This window comes from Cololabis saira, chromosome 2, assembly GCF_033807715.1.
Source record: "Cololabis saira isolate AMF1-May2022 chromosome 2, fColSai1.1, whole genome shotgun sequence".
Taxonomy (NCBI): Eukaryota; Metazoa; Chordata; class Actinopteri; order Beloniformes; family Belonidae; genus Cololabis; species Cololabis saira.
In genome coordinates this window covers 37,280,891-37,301,424 of record NC_084588.1, presented here as the reverse complement: position 1 = coordinate 37,301,424, position 20,534 = coordinate 37,280,891, and the positions used below count along the sequence as shown (strand labels likewise).

General features: G+C 41.9%; 1 protein-coding gene across 1 annotated transcript in view; it reads left to right on the top strand.

Annotated features, from left to right (window-relative positions):
* The window catches only part of tln2a (talin 2a), a 107,107-nt gene that overhangs the window by 76,688 nt on the left and 9,885 nt on the right, over positions 1 to 20,534 (top strand). The window contains exons 30-53 of the mRNA XM_061745075.1: positions 204 to 323; positions 547 to 744; positions 839 to 978; positions 2,130 to 2,223; positions 2,423 to 2,512; positions 3,939 to 4,061; positions 4,176 to 4,319; positions 5,924 to 6,085; positions 6,321 to 6,461; positions 6,571 to 6,752; positions 7,723 to 7,855; positions 8,172 to 8,273; positions 9,031 to 9,201; positions 9,342 to 9,488; positions 12,691 to 12,792; positions 13,623 to 13,742; positions 13,930 to 14,076; positions 15,070 to 15,236; positions 17,072 to 17,255; positions 17,388 to 17,513; positions 19,348 to 19,464; positions 19,652 to 19,837; positions 20,074 to 20,181; positions 20,391 to 20,496. Of these exons, the coding sequence (XP_061601059.1) occupies positions 204 to 323; positions 547 to 744; positions 839 to 978; positions 2,130 to 2,223; positions 2,423 to 2,512; positions 3,939 to 4,061; positions 4,176 to 4,319; positions 5,924 to 6,085; positions 6,321 to 6,461; positions 6,571 to 6,752; positions 7,723 to 7,855; positions 8,172 to 8,273; positions 9,031 to 9,201; positions 9,342 to 9,488; positions 12,691 to 12,792; positions 13,623 to 13,742; positions 13,930 to 14,076; positions 15,070 to 15,236; positions 17,072 to 17,255; positions 17,388 to 17,513; positions 19,348 to 19,464; positions 19,652 to 19,837; positions 20,074 to 20,181; positions 20,391 to 20,496 (3,310 nt within the window). The remainder of the gene's footprint in view (positions 1 to 203; positions 324 to 546; positions 745 to 838; positions 979 to 2,129; positions 2,224 to 2,422; positions 2,513 to 3,938; positions 4,062 to 4,175; positions 4,320 to 5,923; positions 6,086 to 6,320; positions 6,462 to 6,570; positions 6,753 to 7,722; positions 7,856 to 8,171; positions 8,274 to 9,030; positions 9,202 to 9,341; positions 9,489 to 12,690; positions 12,793 to 13,622; positions 13,743 to 13,929; positions 14,077 to 15,069; positions 15,237 to 17,071; positions 17,256 to 17,387; positions 17,514 to 19,347; positions 19,465 to 19,651; positions 19,838 to 20,073; positions 20,182 to 20,390; positions 20,497 to 20,534) is intronic.

The window sequence follows — 20,534 nt, the reverse complement described above, 5'->3', positions numbered from 1 at the left end:
AGTGGGTTAAGCGGGCGCAGCACATACGGAGGCTATCGCCCCGGTGCAGGTGAATCCCGCATGTCTCACCGCACGTCTTCCCCCCACTCTCTACCCGAGTTTCCTGTCTAGACACTTTCAAATAAAGGCCACTCGAGCCACAAGAATTGTAAATAAATAACTATGAATGTACCTGTCTGTCGTGACCTTTCTGTGTGTTCCAGGTGGCCAAAGCCGTCTCTCACTCCCTGAATAACTGTGTCAACTGCCTGCCCGGCCAGAAGGATGTGGATATGGCTCTAAAGAGCATTGGGGAGGCCAGCAAAAAGCTGCTGATTGAAACTGTGAGTCACCAACTCTTTCAAGCCATATTTATATATCTGAGTAGCACTGTTTGGCTGGCGAGAGGAGAATAGGAATATTTTACTCGTGCTTGTGCATGGTTCACACAATAAAATTGGCTGTGTCTCTGTAATTACACCTTTAGAAATGATATGCAATTGTGTTTCGGCTCCAGTCAAATGCCTGTTTTTCAGTGTGAAACTGCCATGTTTGTGCTCTGTTCAGATCCCGCCGGCCTCCAAGTCCTTTCAGGAGGCCCAGAATGAGCTCAACCAAACGGCAGCTGACCTGAACCAGTCAGCGGGAGACGTGGTGCACGCCTCCAGAGGTTCCAGCAGCCAGCTGGCCGTGGCCTCCGGGAACTTCAGCCAAGACTTTGATGAGTTCCTGGACGCTGGCATCGAGATGGCTGGGCACACGCAGGTCCGTCTCGTTAAACATCCCTTCCATTGTTGCCAAAGTCAAAGTAAAAACATAAATTATTTCACATGCTGATGTTATGATGTCGGTTTTTCAGAAAAAGGATGACCAGGTACAAGTGATCGGTAACTTGAAGAACATCTCCATGGCTTCCAGCAAACTCCTCCTGGCGGCTAAAAGCCTGTCTGTAGACCCAGCAGCAGCCAACGCCAAGAACCTGCTCTCTGCTGCAGCAAGGTACCATAACTAGCCGGATCCACGTAAGAATCAGAGGGGTCAAAAGTATTCACATTCATTACTCAGGTAGAAGTATAGATACTACAGTTTAAAAACACTCCTGTAGAAGTTGAAGTATCAACTCACGCTTTTTACTCAAGTAAAAGTATAAAAGTACTGGTTTCAAAACTACTTTAAAGTAAAAGTAAGGGGGAAAAAAGCTATTAAGGACAAAAGCCATTGAAAATGAATGCATCTTAGTATAATGCAAATATATTAAAGAAGCATATATGTGTACTATTGACATTAGCATGTGTTTCAGAGAGCAGAAGATATGATGACTAGTTGCCTATAAGTATTGTAATGGTGCAAAAAGTCAAACTTCAGAGGCATGTTATCATTTATCCTAACCTTTATTGGAATGTACATCCAAGTTTAGTTGCAGGAATTTGAGGGAACGGATGTAAGAACAAAACTGGACAAGAACATCTGAAACAACCACAACCAAATTCACTCTATCCGGATGGAGCAATTTAACTGGATAGTTTTTTTTTAAAGGCCAAAATGAAATAGAGTAACGAGGCCGTTTTTAAAATGTAAGGAGTAAAAAGTACAGATAATTGCGTGAAAATGTAAGGAGTAAAAGTAAAAAGTCATCTGAAAAATAATTACTCCAGTGAAGTATAGATAACCAAAATTTTTACTTAAGTAAGGTAACGAAGTATTTGTACTTTGTTACTTGACACCTCTGGTAAGAACGTCTGACTAGCACACAGCAGGTTTCTATAAGACCTTACCTTTGGAAGGAAAAATGTCTATAAATTCTCTACTTAAAAAAAATAATACACTACCAAGGCAAGCGTGTTTATTGTGTTGTGATGCTCATATTAAGCTTTTTAACATTCATACATCTGTAATGGTCTGATTTGATGTATCTGCCAGCATCTTATTAAGAAACAATAGCGAACAATCCAATGAAATTTTCTAAGCCAGTGTCAAAATCATAATAAAGAAGGTCAAACACTTCCAGATGACACGCAAACAGATGTCTCTAAAGCTGCGTGCGAACAATCCCGTACATGCGCTCACATATATTAGTCTCATCAGTCTGAGAAAAACTTATTCGTTTGCACGTTCGAGGGTTTAATTCTCGTTCCTCCCTGCGTTTTCAGAGCTGTGACGGACAGCATCAACCAGCTGATCACTCTGTGTACGCAGCAGGCGCCCGGCCAGAAGGAGTGTGACAACGCCCTGCGAGAGTTGGAGGTAAAAGAGAAAGCATCATCTCGTTATCACTGAGGACCAGTCAAGTATTACGTCACCTTTATTATTGACAGGAATTTTAATCTGTTGAGAAAGTAGTAGTTGACAAAGATGTGCTGCTCTCTCATCTGCGGTGACCCAGAGAAAACTCAAATAAGTTAGAAAATGTAATAAACCAGTGTGTTCTTCATTGAATTCTCAGGCAGTCAGAGGAATGCTGCACAACCCGAGTGAACCGGTCAGCGACCTCTCTTACTTCGACTGCATCGAGAGTGTGATGGAGAACTCCAAGGTGAGCCTTTTTAAATCACTTTCACTGCTTTCACCCCACCACTCACACTGTCCAGCTGCAATATAGCTCAGATGTGGCAAAGATCTTATTTGATCTTGGGTCATAACTACAAGCCTCTTGCAACAGTCTTTCATACGAGTCCAACAGCCCTCTGAAACAAAATGTGTTTGCAGCAGATACCATTTGGCAAGTCATTGCTTTCAACAACAAAAAACCTGGGATATTAAACTGAGGCAGGCTGTAAATGGTTCAGAGAGGAGTCAATCGCAGCTGCGTTATTGATGATATTCTACCGTCAGACGATGACATAGACTGGCACGGCTTTATTGGAGAAGATCAAGAAGGAAAGGATGGGTTTTTGTCACGCCTCTGGTATTATGCAGAGTTCTGCACGCCTGCCAAGAAATGCAGCAGCCCCACCTCTCCCCCCCTGCAGGAATGTGCGTCGTTATGTCAGCTGTCTGATATTGAAACATCATTGCAGAAATATGCCACACTGATCTGAACTGTTCAGCATTAAATCACACGTTCATCAAGAACAGGAACTTTGAGTCTCAGGAACGTGCCGTCGAATCTTTTCTCACTGATGGCTCAAAACCTTGGAACCTTAGATTTCTGATCCTTTATCATCTGCAGTAAATGGAGAACGAATATGACACGCTCGGGCTGTAGCTCAGGCAGGTCTGGTATTCTTCTCTTCAACTCTGCACATTCCCTTGAGAGAAGTTGCATTTCTTAGCAAGTATGCAGAACTCTGTAAAACACCTGACCAGGTTGATAAAGGCCAATGTGTTTTGGTCAACATTGAAAACCATATTATTTAAAACATTTATTCACTGACTTGTGTGCATTGCATTTATTACAATTTTTAAAGTCCCACTGGAAGCTTAAACTGCAGCCTGCAAAGTAAATCCTCGCTAAGGGGAGTCTTTTATCTGAAGTGTGGACGTCTTTCAGAACACAAGATGTAATATGTGGCGAAATCGTTTCTTCTTAAATTACATTATTAGTGTAATAGTTGGGAACCAAAATTGAAATCATTCTTCAATTTGGACTAATTGCCCGGCCCTGCTTGGCGTAGCTAAGAGTGTTGGTTTTTGCATGCCCAAGTCTACAGACTAAACGTTCTAAAAGAGCTCTTTATTACTCATGCTGTTTATTACTCATGTTGAATGAGTCGGATACATATGAGATATGCACCAGGTCTAATACCACTTGGTATAAATGATGAAATACTTATCTGAAAATCAGAATTAGCAATTACGATTAAGTGTTCACACACCTCTTGGGGGGGGAAAAAAAAACAGATACGAGTCTCATTAACTTGAAGAAAGTTGGTAAATTGTTGAAAATTGTCTCTTGGGTCAAAACATGGAGCTCACAGTGCAAACACTTTTTTGTTTTTTCTTCCTGGCACTTTGTACAGGTTCTGGGAGAGTCCATGGCTGGTATTTCTCAGAACTGCAAAACCGGAGATGTGCCTGCATTTGGGGACTGTGTGGGCTCGGCTTCCAAAGCCCTGTGTGGCCTGACTGAGGCTGCAGGACAGGTACGGCGTGTGGGGTTACCCCCCTCACGATGCAGGAGCTTCTGGACGGGTCGTGCTGTCTTTACCGGGGGTTGGAGTTCATTGTGGCTGACGACGACTCAAATGTCTCCTCAGGCTTCCTACCTGGTGGGCGTGTCTGACCCCAACAGTCAGGCCGGGCAGCAGGGGCTGGTGGATCCCATTCAGTTTGCCAAAGCCAACCAGGCCATTCAGATGGCGTGTGAGAACCTCGTGGACCCAAAAAGCAGTCCTTCCCAGGTACCTGTGTGCTCCGCATTCCCAGTATAAACTGTATAAGCATACTTCAAACGCAAAAGTAAATGAGTTAAAGGAGCTTGAGGCAAGAATAAGAAATGAGACTCATTAGTGCCACGACGACCGTCGGGGTTACTGCAGCCAACAGAGAAGCCGGCACGGGAGAACGCGCATGCAGCGTCATGTGACGTCACATCCGCAGGACAGCGCGGGAAATTCGGGCCCAGAATTGCAGTGCATTTTGCAGCACACAGCCTGTTCAAGGCAACGGAGAGATACGCTAGAGGGCTCATTCTTTTTGGTTTGGAACGCTTCATCTGACATTATTACTAGAAAACTTAAAACATATACGCATTTTTTTCATAAATCCTGCCTCAATCCTGCCTCATGCTCCTTTAACTGCCTGTTAATTGTACATTATAACAGTCTTATGGTTATCATCGCATCATCTCTGCCTTCCTGCAGACGTTTACTGCTAATTTAGTTGCTGTTGGCATGACACATCTGTTAATGTTTAAAGGAGGCCAGCCTTTTGTTGTGTTTATTTTTTTAAATGTAAGAAATGCAGAGGAGGAGGCTTTAGCTATTGATTGCTCCAAGCCATATTCATGAGATTAATTGGATTTGTACTAAAACTGATTTATTAAAGAGGTCAAGGTTATCTTGCTCTGTTGAAACGACCAGCTGTTTTGTAGCCAGATGCCTTCATTGCTAATTAAATTGGGTAAAACTTCATTAATCCCAAAAGAGAAATGATGTTGTTGCGGCGTGAATTACCCAAGAGGACAGATGAAAGTTAAACTGAAGTAAATACCAGGTGACAAACTGAAGTGGCTCAAAGAGCAGCCTCAGGCGGAGAACACAGTCCTGCATTGATTCTCCTGCTGTCGTCCTATCAGCGCAAACTCGTCCATACTGACCCCTGATCTTTCATCTTCAACTCACCTGGATTTTGGGGACTTATTCCACATATGAGTTGTTGTTGTTTTGGAAAACTCAATAAGTTGCTCCTCATGTAAACAACAACTCTCTGTTTTTCATTTATATTCATCATAATGGATTTGTAGAAAAGTGCAGGAATCAGAAATCACTGATGCAACAACAACCCCCATCCAACTTTGTAAACAGTCTTAACATAAAGAATTACAACAAAATACCTGAAGATGATGAACGCGTCGCCACGACGACGGGCCGCCACTTTAGTGTTTTAACTTTCTGAAATTGTAAGGTATAAATTTGATATTTGCCTAATTATCATTTATATTGTTCCTCAGCAGCGCTTAATGGCAGGAACAGATTTGTGCAAAAACATTCACCCCTCCACACAAGTGCATTCACTGCTCCTCAGCCTTAACCTTATGGGAGACACAAGTTATTATCATAGTAATTATTATTGACTAAATGGAAATAACTGGTAAAAATGCAAACCACACAGTTGTAAACATTACCTGCAGTAAGTCCCATGTTTAATTCCTGATGATTACACTACATTGTAACTTTCCTGCAAGTTTCCTGATTCTTTTTGACTGTTAAGTAAAAGTAATAAGGACAAATGAATGAACTTTGATGGCTGCTTTTACATCAAATCTCCATCTCTAATGTGACAGGTGCTCTCAGCAGCCACCATCGTGGCTAAGCACACTTCAGCTCTGTGCAACGCCTGCCGCCTGGCGTCCTCCAGGACCACTAACCCGGTTGCCAAGAGACACTTTGTCCAGTCTGCCAAGGAGGTGGCTAACAGCACTGCCAACTTGGTCAAAACCATAAAGGTAGGAATTCAGTCCCTTAACAGGCATGCTAGATTGTCGGTATGAGTTTAGCTTTGACAGCAAGACCTTTTGATCATTGTGAGAGCAACTTCTGGAACATTATTTTGATTCACTTTGGTTCCCAGAAAATATTTCATCAAATGCCTGTAAGGAGCGTGTTTTACTCAGGGGTTTGAGATCTGAGTTTAATCATATTTCTTTCATTCACCTTGAAATCCTCTCTCCGGCTCTCCAGGCTTTAGATGGCGATTTTTCAGAGGAAAATAGGAGCAGGTGTCACGTCGCCACGGCTCCCTTAATAGAAGCTGTGGAAAACCTGACAGCCTTTGCTTCCAACCCCGAGTTTGCCAGCATCCCCGCTCAAATAAGCAAAGAGGTTTGGCTGCGATTGTTATTGTACTCATCTCTGTTATCACAACATTGAAATCTTGCAGAAAATTGTAAGAATATTGCATTAAATCCATGTTTCCTTCACTACTCCAAAGGGCTCTGCAGCGCAGGAACCCATCCTCCAATCGGCAGGCTCCATGCTTGATAGTTCCACTCATCTCCTCAAAACTGCGCGCTCATTGGTTATCAACCCTAAGGACCCGCCCACGTGGTCCGTTTTGGCCGGTCATTCTCGTACCGTCTCCGACTCCATAAAGAGTCTCATCACAGCCATCCGGTTAGTGAAATAGACGACGTATTAAGATGTCTGTGATGAGCTGTGACAGATACAGAGGAGCTGACAGACTAAAGGTCACAAAGCTGACACAGTGAAAGTCAAACCTATTTCTTAGTCTTAAAAATATAATGGTTTGCATGCAGAGTTGTGGAACTATTAGTGGTAATTTCTATGCAGCGATATAGTTGTGGGAATGATAATGTGTTGTGAATAAAGTTGTACATGTTATACAGCTTTTAGTTCTTTTTATCAGTAGGAAACATTCAGAAAGCACGTCTAAAAGCCGTTCCTCGGGGTGACATGTTTGTTTTCTTCAGCATCACCAGTTTGCATTTTTAATCTTGTTTTTCACAACTTTTTGGTCTTGACCTTGATCCGAACAGAACTGATGGCCACGAGGGACGCCAGTGTAAAATGCCCTGAATGTTAAGCTTCCCGCTTGTCTCGGAACATCTGCACATTAGCATTCACATGCAGCCAGCTTGGCATCTTTTTTAGTTCTGATGCCCTTATCCAGTTCTCAGCCAAGGCCCCTAATAGGATTCTGTGATTTACTTCGGTGCCAAAGAATACAAATAGCAAAGGACTCCATCGTGCAAAGGCCGACCTCATGACTTTGTTAGCCGCGTTGCGTTGAAAGATGAGGTCCTCCTTGAGCTTTACTCAATCTGCCACCATGCATGGAAGTTTACGTTTAACAAACTTCTTCAGCCCACGAGTGCAGCGGCTCAGAAAAAGCCCAGAGGCTCCAGAGCTAATTTAGCAGCTCAGTTCCTGTGTAGTCACGGCCTTTTATTACAGCAGGGGGAGGAAAACATATATCTAAGAAGTCCTGGAACCTCTATTATAATGAAAGGAGCAAAGAAAAGTAGTAAAATGCACTCATGCAACACTTAAAACATAATACAATGATTGCATGAGTGTATTGTAGCTGCCTGTGTCTCACCTGCTGGTCTCGTGTTGGTCTCAGGGACAAGGCCCCTGGACAGCGGGAGTGTGATTCGTCCATTGACAACATTAACAAATGCATCCGGGACATCGAACAAGCCTCTCTGGCAGCCGTCAGCCAGAATCTGCCCAGCAGGGACGACATCTCACTGGAGGTGAGTGACCCTCTAAAGAAATCTCATCTTTGCAGACAACTATCTCAAGTTGTTGGGTCTACTTGTCATTACTTGTGGGACTGTTTGTCTTCCTATCTCAGCTAATCTTTGGTTTCCTCTGCTAAGTACGACAGCAATACTTACTGATAGTGGTTGTAATCATTTTTTAATTCCCTGCGTTCTCCGAGATTATTTTAATGCAGAACATATAAGAGGTTAAAGCAGCTCAGTGCATTTTGCACAGTCCCCTCCCGACTTATTTGAATGTAACACGAAAGAAAAAGGTAATTTGATTTCTTTTATTTTCTCTCTTCAGGCACTACAGGAGCAGCTGACGTCCACCGTGCAGGAAATTGGACACTTAATTGACCCCGTTTCCACTGCTGCCAGGGGCGAAGCTTCCCAACTAGGCCACAAAGTATGTGGGGCATCTAGTTCATTACTAGTACTCAGTAACTGAGGGGCAACAAAGTAATACTGGAGGGGCAGTAAAGTAATACTGGAGGGGCAGTGTGCTGGGGGGCGTGGGATGCTTGATACTTGCCTGTGTTACCTTGTTTGTGTGTGTGTGTATGTGTGTGTGTGTGTGTGTGTGTATATATATATATATATAATATATATATATATATATATATATATTAGGAATGGGCGATATTTTACCGTTCACGATATACCGTCAAAAAAATTCCTCACGGTAAGAATTAGTCATTTCGCGATAAAAACGATAAATTCCCGTTGATGACGTTTTTGTGTAAAGTGTAAATGTAAATGGTTCTGTGTTGGATGGAAGGGAGGAAGGGAGGGAGGGAGGGAGGGAGGGAGGGAGGGAGGGAGGGAGGGAGGGACAGAAAGTCCAAACTTTTGGTCTGTACTGTGTAGATGGATGGATAGATAGATAAAATATTAGATAGGCTGCCTTTTAAACAGTTTCTGGCTTGATACTCTTATTTTCTTGTGTGTGTATGTATATATATATATATATACATACACACAAACACAGGATACAAATGGGGAAGTGTTTCCAAACTTTTGGTCTGTACTGTATATATAAAATATGGATGGATGGATGGATGGATAGATAAGAAGAAGTCACTAAGTTAAATATCTGATAGGTGTAATAAGCACATTTGAAGACAACCATACTATTTTAGTAATGGTCAAACATCTTCCCTCAGGTGACCCAGCTCGCCCGTTACTTTGAGCCGCTGATCAGAGCATCCGTGGGCGTCGCTTCCAAGCTGAATGATCACCAGCAGCAGATGACTTTCTTGGACCAAACCAAGACCGTGGCCGAGTCTGCACTGCAGATGCTCTACGCTGCCAAGGAGGGAGGAGGCAACCCGAAGGCAAGGGCATTTCAAAACATTTTATACTTTTATGCAGTTCACTTCTGATGCTTCTGATGTACAAAGTAATCTTGGCTGTTGCGATGCCTCCATTAGTGAGTGTTTAACTGGCGCTGCTCATAATTTGTGACACCTCACAGGCATCACATACCCATGAAGCCATAGCAGAGGCAACTCAGCTCATGAAGGAGGCGGTTGATGACATCATGGTGACGTTAAACGAGGCTGCCAGTGAGGTGGGACTGGTAGGAGGGATGGTGGAGTCCATCGCTGATGCCATGGCCAAGGTGAGTTCTGCTGGCTGGGATGTTGCTTTGGTTGCAGTGAACTCATAATCAGTTAGCACACCATAATAATTAAACACTTTTTCTTTTTTTTTGTCTTTCTTGCCCTTGAGGTTTTCAAGTTTGACAGAATTTTCAAAAAAAGTCAAAAGCTGAGTCCAAAACCACGTCCTTGTCGCTACATAGGAACAATATGTAAAAGATCTTGTGTAGTGAGTTCAGCAGCTGGGTAAACGTCAGAACACTACTGTGGTAATGTTGTAGGCGCTGCTCATCGTGCCGTCACTGTTGCACAGATTTACCAACAAATCCCTGCAGACATATGTATTAGGGCTGGGTGATATGGACCAAAAGTCATATCTCAATATTTTCTAGCTGAATGGCGATACTCGATATATATCGATATTTTTTCTGTGCCATAATTGGGGTTTCCCCCAAAGCATTATAGCGTAGCATCTCTGTTAGCTTCATTTTTTCTGAGGCACCCTTAAAAAAACAGTCAGTTTTAATACAAAGCCTTGTGCCAAATGTCACACAGGTACATTTATTAACAGAGGTCTGCACAATATCAAAATGTATAAAACAAATGAAATAAAAATAAACTGCCTGCATATATAGAATAAAAATGCTTCTTGAATAAAATAAAACAAATATCCCTTTCCTGCATAACAATTAAATTAAAATACACTGTGCAATTAATACAGTGTAGACAGTAACAGGCAGACTTTTCCACTGAGGTTGACAGTTGTGCAAATAACAAAACATTTGTGCAAATCTAAAATAAAACATTCAAGTCAATTTGTCACAAAATAAGCTATATCAAAATCATAAAAAAAAAAAAAAATTTAAATAATCAATATAAACGATATTGTCTCGTACCATATCGCGTTTGAAAATATATCGATATATATTAAAATCTTGATATATCGCCCAGCCCTTATATGTATCATTACTGCACAGCCTATTTTTGATGTTTTGAAAAATAAATAAAAAGCACACTGGTGGTGTTGGCTGTATTATAATGTTACCTTTTTCAATCCTCAGCTAATACATTTGACAAATATCACAATTTTAAAATAAATATGGAGATGTCATTGAATATAAACGGTTTCATTTATATTCTGACAATCATTCAGATGATTTTAAAGGAAAGAGAAAGACGAGGCGGGCGACTGAGACGGGCTGCTGCTGTACTGGCAAGAAAGCACGAAATCCATTATAGAAACATTACGTTTTCAGCCGAAATGAACCCGACATAATTCCCTTAATCATGAATGAATAATTAACTCTAATCATCAGTATGCTGTCAGACTACACCGCCCTTTGGGAAATTTCATAATCACACAGTCTGTTTTGCACATCACAAACGATAAGTCACTGCGTAGCAGTGTTGTCATACAGCTGTTATATATTTCATTCGACTGCACCAGTGTTGTTAACAAGCATCAAGCATTTAACTAGAATAAAACCCACTTCAGAAGTTAAACTACTGTATTAATGTATCACTGATCTACCCCCGATCCATTTCATGCAATGCATGATGGTACTTTTCATGGTGTGTTCTGGGATATTTTGAGTGTGTTATTTAGAGACTAATATTTGGACACCATCACAAACTATTGACCACAGGATGTAGAGAGCTGTGTAGTAATTGCAGCTGGTTTCATACACAGTAATACAAAAATAAATTTAAAAAAAAGTGTCGGACATCCCTGTATGTTGCCAAGGGAACAGGTTTGAGAGGAATTCAGACCACATGTCCCCCTGCAGCACATGTGCACTAAGCAAGGGATTATTTAGATTTTTTTTTTTCCTTTTTTAATGAATGTCAGAGCTTGTCGTTAACTCTTGTTCAGTTTTTATTTTCATCTCAACACGGCTGCATTTCTGATGACAGGTTCCTTGATGATTCCTGACTCCCCAATTAGAACCAGGATCTTAAAACGAGCCCAAAATTTGCAAATCTTTTACTAAGAAAGATGTAATGCTGAAAATGATGTAAAAAGTGAGGTAAATTGATGTGAAAGTTGACAACGAGCATGAGATCTACTGGCAGGGATGTTTGAACAGTTCACAGAAAAGAATTGTTAATTTTCTCATGAAAAGTTTCTCGTTTTCCTCCTTTTTGTTTCCTGGTTTCCCTGCTTTCCTGTCGCTGTGTTCAACATGTCAACTAAAACCCCAGTTTTGCCCTGATATCTTGATAAGTCAGTCGCTGGCATAATGCAGATGAAAAGCCGCTGAGGCAGAGGAAAGCTGACCCTTAACATAGCTGTCCTAACCCGGGCCAGACTACTACCAAAGCTGTAAGGGGCAAAGAAACAACAAGGATTTTCTCTCAAAAGCAGCCGAAGAGAAGGGGACATCAATTTATTACATCTGTCCTCACCCGCCTGAGCGAGAAGCATCACACAGGCTGTCTGGGTTGGACAGAGGGAATAACATTTTGGCACCAACCTAATGTGGCATGTCATGGATAATTAATGAAAGTGGTTCATTTTAAGTCTGCATAATGAACATACAGGTGTGTTGGTTTTTATTTTAGTTTTTTTTTGCCCTCTATCATTCAGTGTGGAAGATAATCCTCTGAAATAATCAGTGTAATGGGTCACACTCATCTGTAGTGTGATTAAAAAGGCTTTTTTCGTGAACTTTGAATCATCCAGTCAAGGCTGCAGATTTCCAGGTGTCATTTCTCTCAGCAGAAGGAGCGAACATCATGTACTTGAGATATTATGAACTCACTTCGGTCCCAGTGTGCTTTTCCCACATGCCGTCATCTCTTTCATCTCCTCTGTCTTCTGCATGACATGTGTTGAATGCTGCCTAATTTAGCAAAAACAAAATGTTTGCGCTGCAAGCTGGCGATTGAATGTTTTTCAGCTGTTTCTTTTAATGCTGTAATTACAGAGTAGACTCGGTGGTTAATTTATAATAAGCATTTAGTGTTCATACGGAGTGTGTAATTGAAAATAAAACTGCATTTTTGATGGTTTGCAAATAATGCGATGCCTTCGCACCTGGCAGAATTACTATAATTGAGGGGTAGATTAGAGTTGAGATTAGAGTCGCTGCAGCTAAAAAGCTGGATGATTGATTGCCTCTTTGAAGACGTTTGTTTCTGTTGTGAAGGACAAAACCAGTCATGCTTAAAAGCAAAGATGCTGTGCCATTTTAACTGTGTGTGTGTGTGTCTTTTACTTAGTTGGATGAGGGTACTCCCCCTGAGCCTGAGGGCTCGTTTGTGGATTACCAGACCAGTATGGTGAAATATTCGAAGGCCATAGCTGTCACGGCTCAGGAAATGGTAAGCCCTCGAGTTGACAAAACAATTCGGAAATGTCTTATAAATATGTTGATGTTATTACTCCTATTTGAATAATAAACTTCATTTTTTTTAATTATTGAAGCAACTTCGTCTTTGTGATAAGCCAACATCTATGCAAGAATATCCTCTAGTTTTAATTCCAGCTGATTAAGTCAACATTGTAACTGTTTTCAGTGCCAGCATGACACTACCATGGCATGACTTGGTCAGTAAAAAACATTTAGCTCTGAACACAGTTAAAGTAGAGACCCTAACCCTTAAGGTCACTTGTGGAATTCACTCAATAAATCTCTTAAAATCATCACCATCCTTGCCAATATTCAAAAAACATTTAAAGAACGTTCTTATTGTTTCATCTTTGTAGTGTTTATTATTGGATCTGAGTTACATTTTCTTTTGTGTTTTTTGTTTTTTTACTCCCCCTTGTGTTGCTTTTGTTTTGTTTTTTATTCATATATGGAAAGGATTCTATATAAGCCACCAGGCTTCTTCCTTTCCTTGCATATTATTTCAATGTTTTTTCATTTTCATTTGTCTTATATTGCTAAATAAATAAAATAAACTAAAGGTCCAAGATGGAGTTCAGCTAACTGATGCTGAGATCCTGAGATGGTCATTACTGCTGCTTGCTCTGCAAAAATGTTTAGGGTGGAGGCAAAAGTCAAAATAGCATCCATGTGAAACCTGGTTTGCAGGCTACACATGATGTGAGCAGTATTACTATACCTGTCAGTGGTTTGCAATGTCATCATGGTTTGGTCCATTTGGTCCTGCTTGCACTGAAACTCGTTGCGTGTTTCATCCATCAGATGACCAAGTCGGTGACGAGTCAAGATGAGCTGGGAGCCTTGGCATCTCAAGTGACGGTGGACTACAGCCAGCTGGCGGTCGAGGGGCGGCTGGCTGCGTACACAGCTGAGCCAGAAGAGGTCAGGACGACACCCAAAGACAGTCTTACCTGTGAACGGCCCTGCTACATCAGTCTGCCACATTATTTTAGAGCATTGTTGATGTCTCTCCCTGAACAGTTAGAGCAGACGTTGAGTCGTTACCTTCAATTTGAGTATTTACCGTGAAATAAATGCTCAGTATCTTTTGCTTTGCGTGTTTATGCAGATCGGCTTCCAGATCAAGAACCGAGTGCAGGAGCTCGGCCACGGCTGCATCTTCCTGGTCCAGAAGGCCGGTGCTCTGCAGATCACGCCCTCTGACAGCATCACCAAGCGAGAGCTTATCGATTGTGCCCGTGCAGTCACAGAGAAGGTACCGCGCATTAAAGATTGGCTGTCTTGTTTTGTTTCTTCTTCTCTGGGTTTTACTGACTGAATCATTTAAAAGAGCTATTTTATACATCAGCTGATGAATATCACTACTGAGGTTAAATTGATTTACTTGTTTCCTTTAAACTTCTTGTGAAAGCAGTAATTGCTGCTGTTTGTTTACCAAATCTCTCAGATAAATGATAAATCATCTGCTCTTATATACAGTAGCAGCTTTTAAGTTTGCACTTGTGCGTTTTTCTCATTTACACGAACACATTCATACAGCACTTTTTATGTATGCATGTCAAGCCTAATGGCTGGGGGATGACATTTTCCACCAAGTCAGGGCTGCCACAGATAGACCTCAAAACTGCAAAAGCATCCAAGTGATCCAGTTAAGAACCTGATGACTGTGCACCTTCAATGGGAAATTGATATGTTACTCCAACCAAACCGATTCATAACAATGCATATCTTTAAACCTTGATACTATTAAAACAGATGCTTTACATGAAACATGAACCGGTGTAGTCGGCTCTCCAGGGATTGAGCTGCTATTAGTGTCCCTTCAGTGGCCATTTAGAGAGCTGCAGTAACATCCGCTGGCATTTATGTTTTGGGGGTTGGTGCTCGAGTCTTGATGAATGAATTATGTTGTGCGTAGGCAACTTTTTTATTTTTTTTATTTGTGCTAGCACCAAATATTTAATCATCTGTCAACTACTGTTTTGTGGCTTGAGTGTGTCATCCCTCTCTTTGAAAAGATGAGATGATTTTTCATTTAAAAAAGTCTGTATTGATTCATTTTATATTCATATTTGTACCTATTACCAGAGAAGATGTATTTATTTGTGTATTATGCAAAGTGACCCATCATCAGGCTCTTTGCCCTGCATAGCTGTGGAGGGGAAAAAAGGGTTTACTTTTCATGTGGAGTGAATTGCACCTCTTTGTCTGTATGATTATAGGGTGTGATGTGCATCTGTCTCCCCAGGTGTCTTTGGTGCTTTCAGCCCTGCAGGCAGGTAACAAGGGCACTCAGGCCTGCATCACAGCAGCCAGTGCCGTGTCTGGCATTATTGCAGATCTCGACACCACCATCATGTTTGCCTCCGCTGGGACCCTCAATGCCGAGAACGACGAGTCCTTTGCTGATCACAGGTTAGAGCTGGGAACGCACCTGAGTCTCTGCACAAATACAACTCTGCAGGACATCAAAAAGTCTGGAAGTACAAGATAGGAATCTTAATATCTGCCCTGTGGTTATCTTTCATCCTAAACTGACAGAATGACATATTAGCTGCTGAAGGGGGAGGAAATCACTTGTGCTAGAAGCTACCAATTACGCAGAGTCTGAAAAATGTGGGATGTGTCACATTTCACACTACTCTTTCAACTAGACTATGTTCTTAGCCTGCATTCCAGTTGTTTAGGGGTAGTAAAATAAGAAGAGTTACTTCTACAAGGCTCATATGGGTTAAAATTAAGTGTCATCTCGTCCATTACCCACATGGCTACACTGTTCGTTGAGCTTCTCCGGCTCCTGTGGCTACTTGATTAAAACACAAGTCTCCGTCACTTGCCCTACACGGTCGCTTGGGGTCCACACCTGCTTGTATAAACTCGATCGTAAATGCTCACATTTCACGAGCACCGCGCTCATCACAAGAACACAGACTGGTCTTGCCCTCTGCTCACACAAGTGATCTCAGTCAGGGCTGTGGTCCCACGTCGTCCCTCAAGGGGGGAACAAGTTACCCGTGGCCCTCAAATGCAGTCTCTACATTGAAGAAGGTGTTGATTATTTCCACTTCCAAGAACACCTTCTGTTGTGAACTGTGCTCGCCCTTTAACTCCCTAACTGCGTTCGAACTTCGCCTTGGCGGCACTGAGCTGCACTGATTGTAATGCTGTCTTATCTGCAACGACACTGTGATCTACTGTGTTACTCTGGCTTGATTTCTCAAGGTTCCTTCCCTCCTAAAGGGGAGCTTTTCCTGCCACGGTCTGGCTTAAGGTTCTCTCACTAGGGGAGTTTCTACCTGCCACTGTTTGTTATGTTTATGTAATAATTGCTCGGGGGTCATGTTCTGGGTCTCTGGAAAGCGGTTAGAGACAACTTCTGTTGTAATAGACGCCTTATAAATAAAATTGAATTGTATTCCTATGGTGTAAGTCGCACTGGATAAAAGCGCCTGCTAAATGTAATGTAAATACCACTATGGCCTTAATGGTATTGCTCAGTGAAATTTCACGTACCTCAATGAGTAATTATGAAGGCAGAAGTGTAGAGAAGATGAGGAAGAGCTGGTGAAATAATGCAAAATCACTTGTGTGTTTGGTTGTTTTTTCACTATCTCTTTATTAAATATAATATTTTAAAATTCCATGATATAAGTAGAGCAGAAAACTGTTTTATTTGCCTTTTAAAACCCAGCAGAAACTGCTACCAAACTACATTCAGGACCTGTTCCAGATAAAAGAAACCCGCTATGACCTGAGGGGGAAACTCATGTTTGAGATGACGACAGCAAGAACTAATATTAAAAAGAGATGTACGTCAACTAAGGCTAGAGAAATTTGGAATAGTTGTAATAACAACCTAAAAATGTGTAGTTCTATCTTCAAGTTTAAGGAAATGTTTATATTTATAGTGTTTTATATTTATTTACAGTATTTTCTTTAAAGTATACTATCAAAAACATTCTAGAATGTGAAACGTCAATTTTATATTTTGTCTTACTTATTTTTGTCTTTATGTATTGTGTGTTTCCGCGGAGTAAAGCTAATGTCTCATATTTAAGCTGATCATAAGAAAAAAAGGGTAGGCACTATAAGCTACGGCTTCAGCCTACACCTTTTCGGCAAAGGAAATGTTTTTACCTTTTCATCTTGTTTTGTAAAAAGTGTGTACAAGCCGAAATAAAGAATCCTAACAACTATCTGTTTTCTGTCATAACTCCCCCCCTTTTCGGCCTCTTTCTTTTCTCTTTCAGGGAAAACATTTTGAAGACGGCCAAAGCTCTGGTGGAAGACACAAAGATGCTGGTGTCTGGTGCAGCCTCCGGTCAGGATCGGTTGGCTCAGGCCGCCCAGTCTTCTGCCAAAACCATTACCCAGCTCACAGATGTGGTCAAACTCGGGGCTGCCAGCATCGGCGCCGACGACCCGGAGACCCAGGTTCGACGGTCTTTTTGGTTCTTTTATTCACTACGCCCGTTTTATCAGGGAAACTCGTGAGAGACTGAGCCATGAAAGTTCAGTTTCCTTTCTGGGACTGTGATGAGTCGGTGTAGTCTGCTCTTTCTCTAGGTGGTTCTGATAAACGCTGTCAAAGATGTGGCCAAGGCTCTGGCTGAGCTCATTAGTGCCACCAAGTGTGCAGCTGGGAAAGGAGCAGATGATCCATCCATGTACCAGCTGAAGAGCGCTGCCAAGGTGACTGGATCGCTTTGTAAATGCTGAGACTGTCTCTCCTCCAGCCTTAAATACAGATCATGGATTTAGACGTCTTACAATTTGTTTTCTATAATCAAATCATAAACAATATATTTTTTCCCCCCTGATGAAAATCAAATAAAACACAACTTCAGAAATGACATAAGCCTAAACTGATGATAATCATTTATTTTCCATACATGCTGGGTTATTTTAAACATGAATCCTGTATGTTTACAGGGCAGATGTCCTGTTTGTCGTCACACGACTCTCACAGTTATTTGCAATCTGAAACCATGTTTTCATGGCTGGGGTGTTAAAGATGAGACATACTCATCTCCTAGCTGAGATAAAACAGCTGAATCTGGTGCTCAGACACATACGCGGTGCCAAAGCCACAGTTCATTATTCGCTGACACTGAGACTGCTCATTATCACTTTGAGCTGTGAAATCATTTCACAGTCAGTAGCAGCACCAGGTGTTATGGTAGGCTTTGAGATGGTAACAACATCCCTCCAATAATGTTTTAGGGGCAGAAATGGGAGGAAAAAAAGAAATCAAGTGATATATTTAAAAAAATTTTTAGGTTTTTTTTTTATAAGATTTTGGCTTCATGTCTCAAAAGCTGCAGACCTTCATCCATGAGTGTTGTGCACTCCATGCCTTACAGCCCTGGTCTTCAGTTCCGGTCCTCGTGGGCCGGTTTCCTGCACGTTTAAGACGTTTCTCTGCTTCAGCACACCGTAATAAAAAGGACTGTGTCATTATCAGGTTTATGCAGACCTGGATCACATGCTGATGTCGACCATTAATTAGAAGAAAAGCAGAGAAACATCTAAAACGTGCAGGAGCCCGGCTCACGAGGACCAGAACTGCAGACCCAGGCCTTAGTGTGGTGTATTGCATCTACAAGTGGGTGTAGCAGGCCTGCGTTTGAGCTTCTGTTATTCTGCAGAGGTGCATAGGTCTCCCAGATCATCTGAGGCCTTTTATTTGTTCACGAGTGAGCATCCTGTGAGCGTTTCTGCTAACTGTTGTCCTGGAACCTGGGGGCGATGCAGTTATGCTCCTAGTAGCCAGTATTCGAGTTGAGGGGGGATGGCATCCCCCCCTGAAATAAAAACGGTCAAAATCATCCCCCCTGTAAAACTGCCATCCCCCGTTTCCATCCCTTATGTCATTTCATCAATGAATGTGGTTTTACTGCTATTTCAACATTTAGTCATCACCAGAAAAATAACTTATTTGACAATTTTCACCTGTTTCAAGTAAATTTTCACTTGAAATAAGTAGAAAAATCTGCCAGTGGGACAAGATTTATCTTCTCATTACAAGCAAAAAAATCTTGTTCCACTGGCAGATTTTTCTACTTATTTCAAGTGAAAATCTACTTGAAACAGGTGAAAATTGTTGTTTTTTCCAGTGATGAGTCTTGTTTTAAGTGTAATAAGATTTTAACAAGAAATAGGACGAATATTCTTTGAGTTTTTGCAGTGATCCATTTTACTTATCCTGTGAAGGACAGAGTCATATTGATAAGTTCAGAAAACTGTTTTTTATTGTTGTGTTTTGATGTATTTGATGTAAGCCCAGTGGATATTTAAAGCTTACAGAAGGCTGCATTTAACTGCTGCTATGTCATTCCTGCAGTATTTCAGCAGGTGTTTTGGTCAGTGCTATTATTTGTAATATATTATATTATTTGTAATCAGCACAAATTATCCGTCCCCACATGATAAAATCCACCATCCCCCCTGATTCTTTTTTACAACTCGAGTACTGCTAGTAGCTGTTGTGACCATAGCAGTACGAGCCATTTTCTTTGTCGTCCAGGTGATGGTGACCAATGTGACATCTTTGCTGAAGACGGTCAAGGCTGTGGAAGACGAGGCCACTCGGGGCACCAGAGCACTGGAGGCCACAATCGAATGCATCAAACAGGAGATGGCGGTGAGGACTGGAGGGGCACTTAACACACGCGTGGATATTAGACCACGTGTGATCGATAAATGCTCAGTGATGATGAGTAATATGTGAATTCATGAGGATGCAGCAAAACCCCATTTAAGGAGTCGCTGCTTCTGGTGAGCTGAGTAAAAGAATATACGTGCACCGTCTGTCATTTGTTTTTCCCCAGATGTTTCAATCCAGGGATGCTCCAAACAAGACGACCACGCCTGAGGAGTTTATTCGCATGACTAAAGGGATCACCATGGCAACTGCTAAAGCAGTGGCTGCAGGGAACTCTGCCCGACAGGAAGACATCATCCATACTGCCAATCTGAGCCGCAAAGCTCTCTCTGACATGCTGACCACATGCAAGGTGTGTGAACCCTCCCGCATCTACTGTCCCCTCGACTGGAGAAATATGATCACATTTTTCTAAAGTTTGCACCATTGCCAAAAAAATGCCACAGAAATGCATAAAGTTTTCTTTTTCTTCTTCTGTATATCACATCTTTAAACTCCCAGTCCTTGCATAGATGTAAAACGTTAACACTCGCACAGATTTAAGTAAAAAAGGAATTCCTGTGTCTTTTTTTGTTTGTTTTATCACAGCAAGCGGCTTACCATCCAGAGGTCAACATGGAGGTGAAGAACAGAGCACTGATGTTTGGAGCCGAGTGCACAGCTGGGTACATTGATCTGCTGGAACAAGTCTTGTTGGTAGGTTGAATGCCATATCTGAATTTGCTCAAGGAGAACGGTGTTGGAGCTTTTACATGACAGATGAAAAGAACTTGTTTTAGACGGGGTGTGGTCTTGTAAGGCTCGTTCCTGCCAGGATCTGCATCTGATCAGATAAAAGCACTTAGGCACTTTGTTTTGAGGTATACCAGTGTTTATTAAACCCGTGTATACGTGTGCATGTGCAGGTCCTGCAGAAACCCACGGGAGAGCAGAAGCAGCAGCTGGCAGGCTGCTCCAAACGTGTGGCGGGTGCCGTCACAGAGCTCATCCAGACTGCCGAGGCCATGAAAGGTAACGGCTCGCTCACAAGCTCCCGTATGTATCTAAAG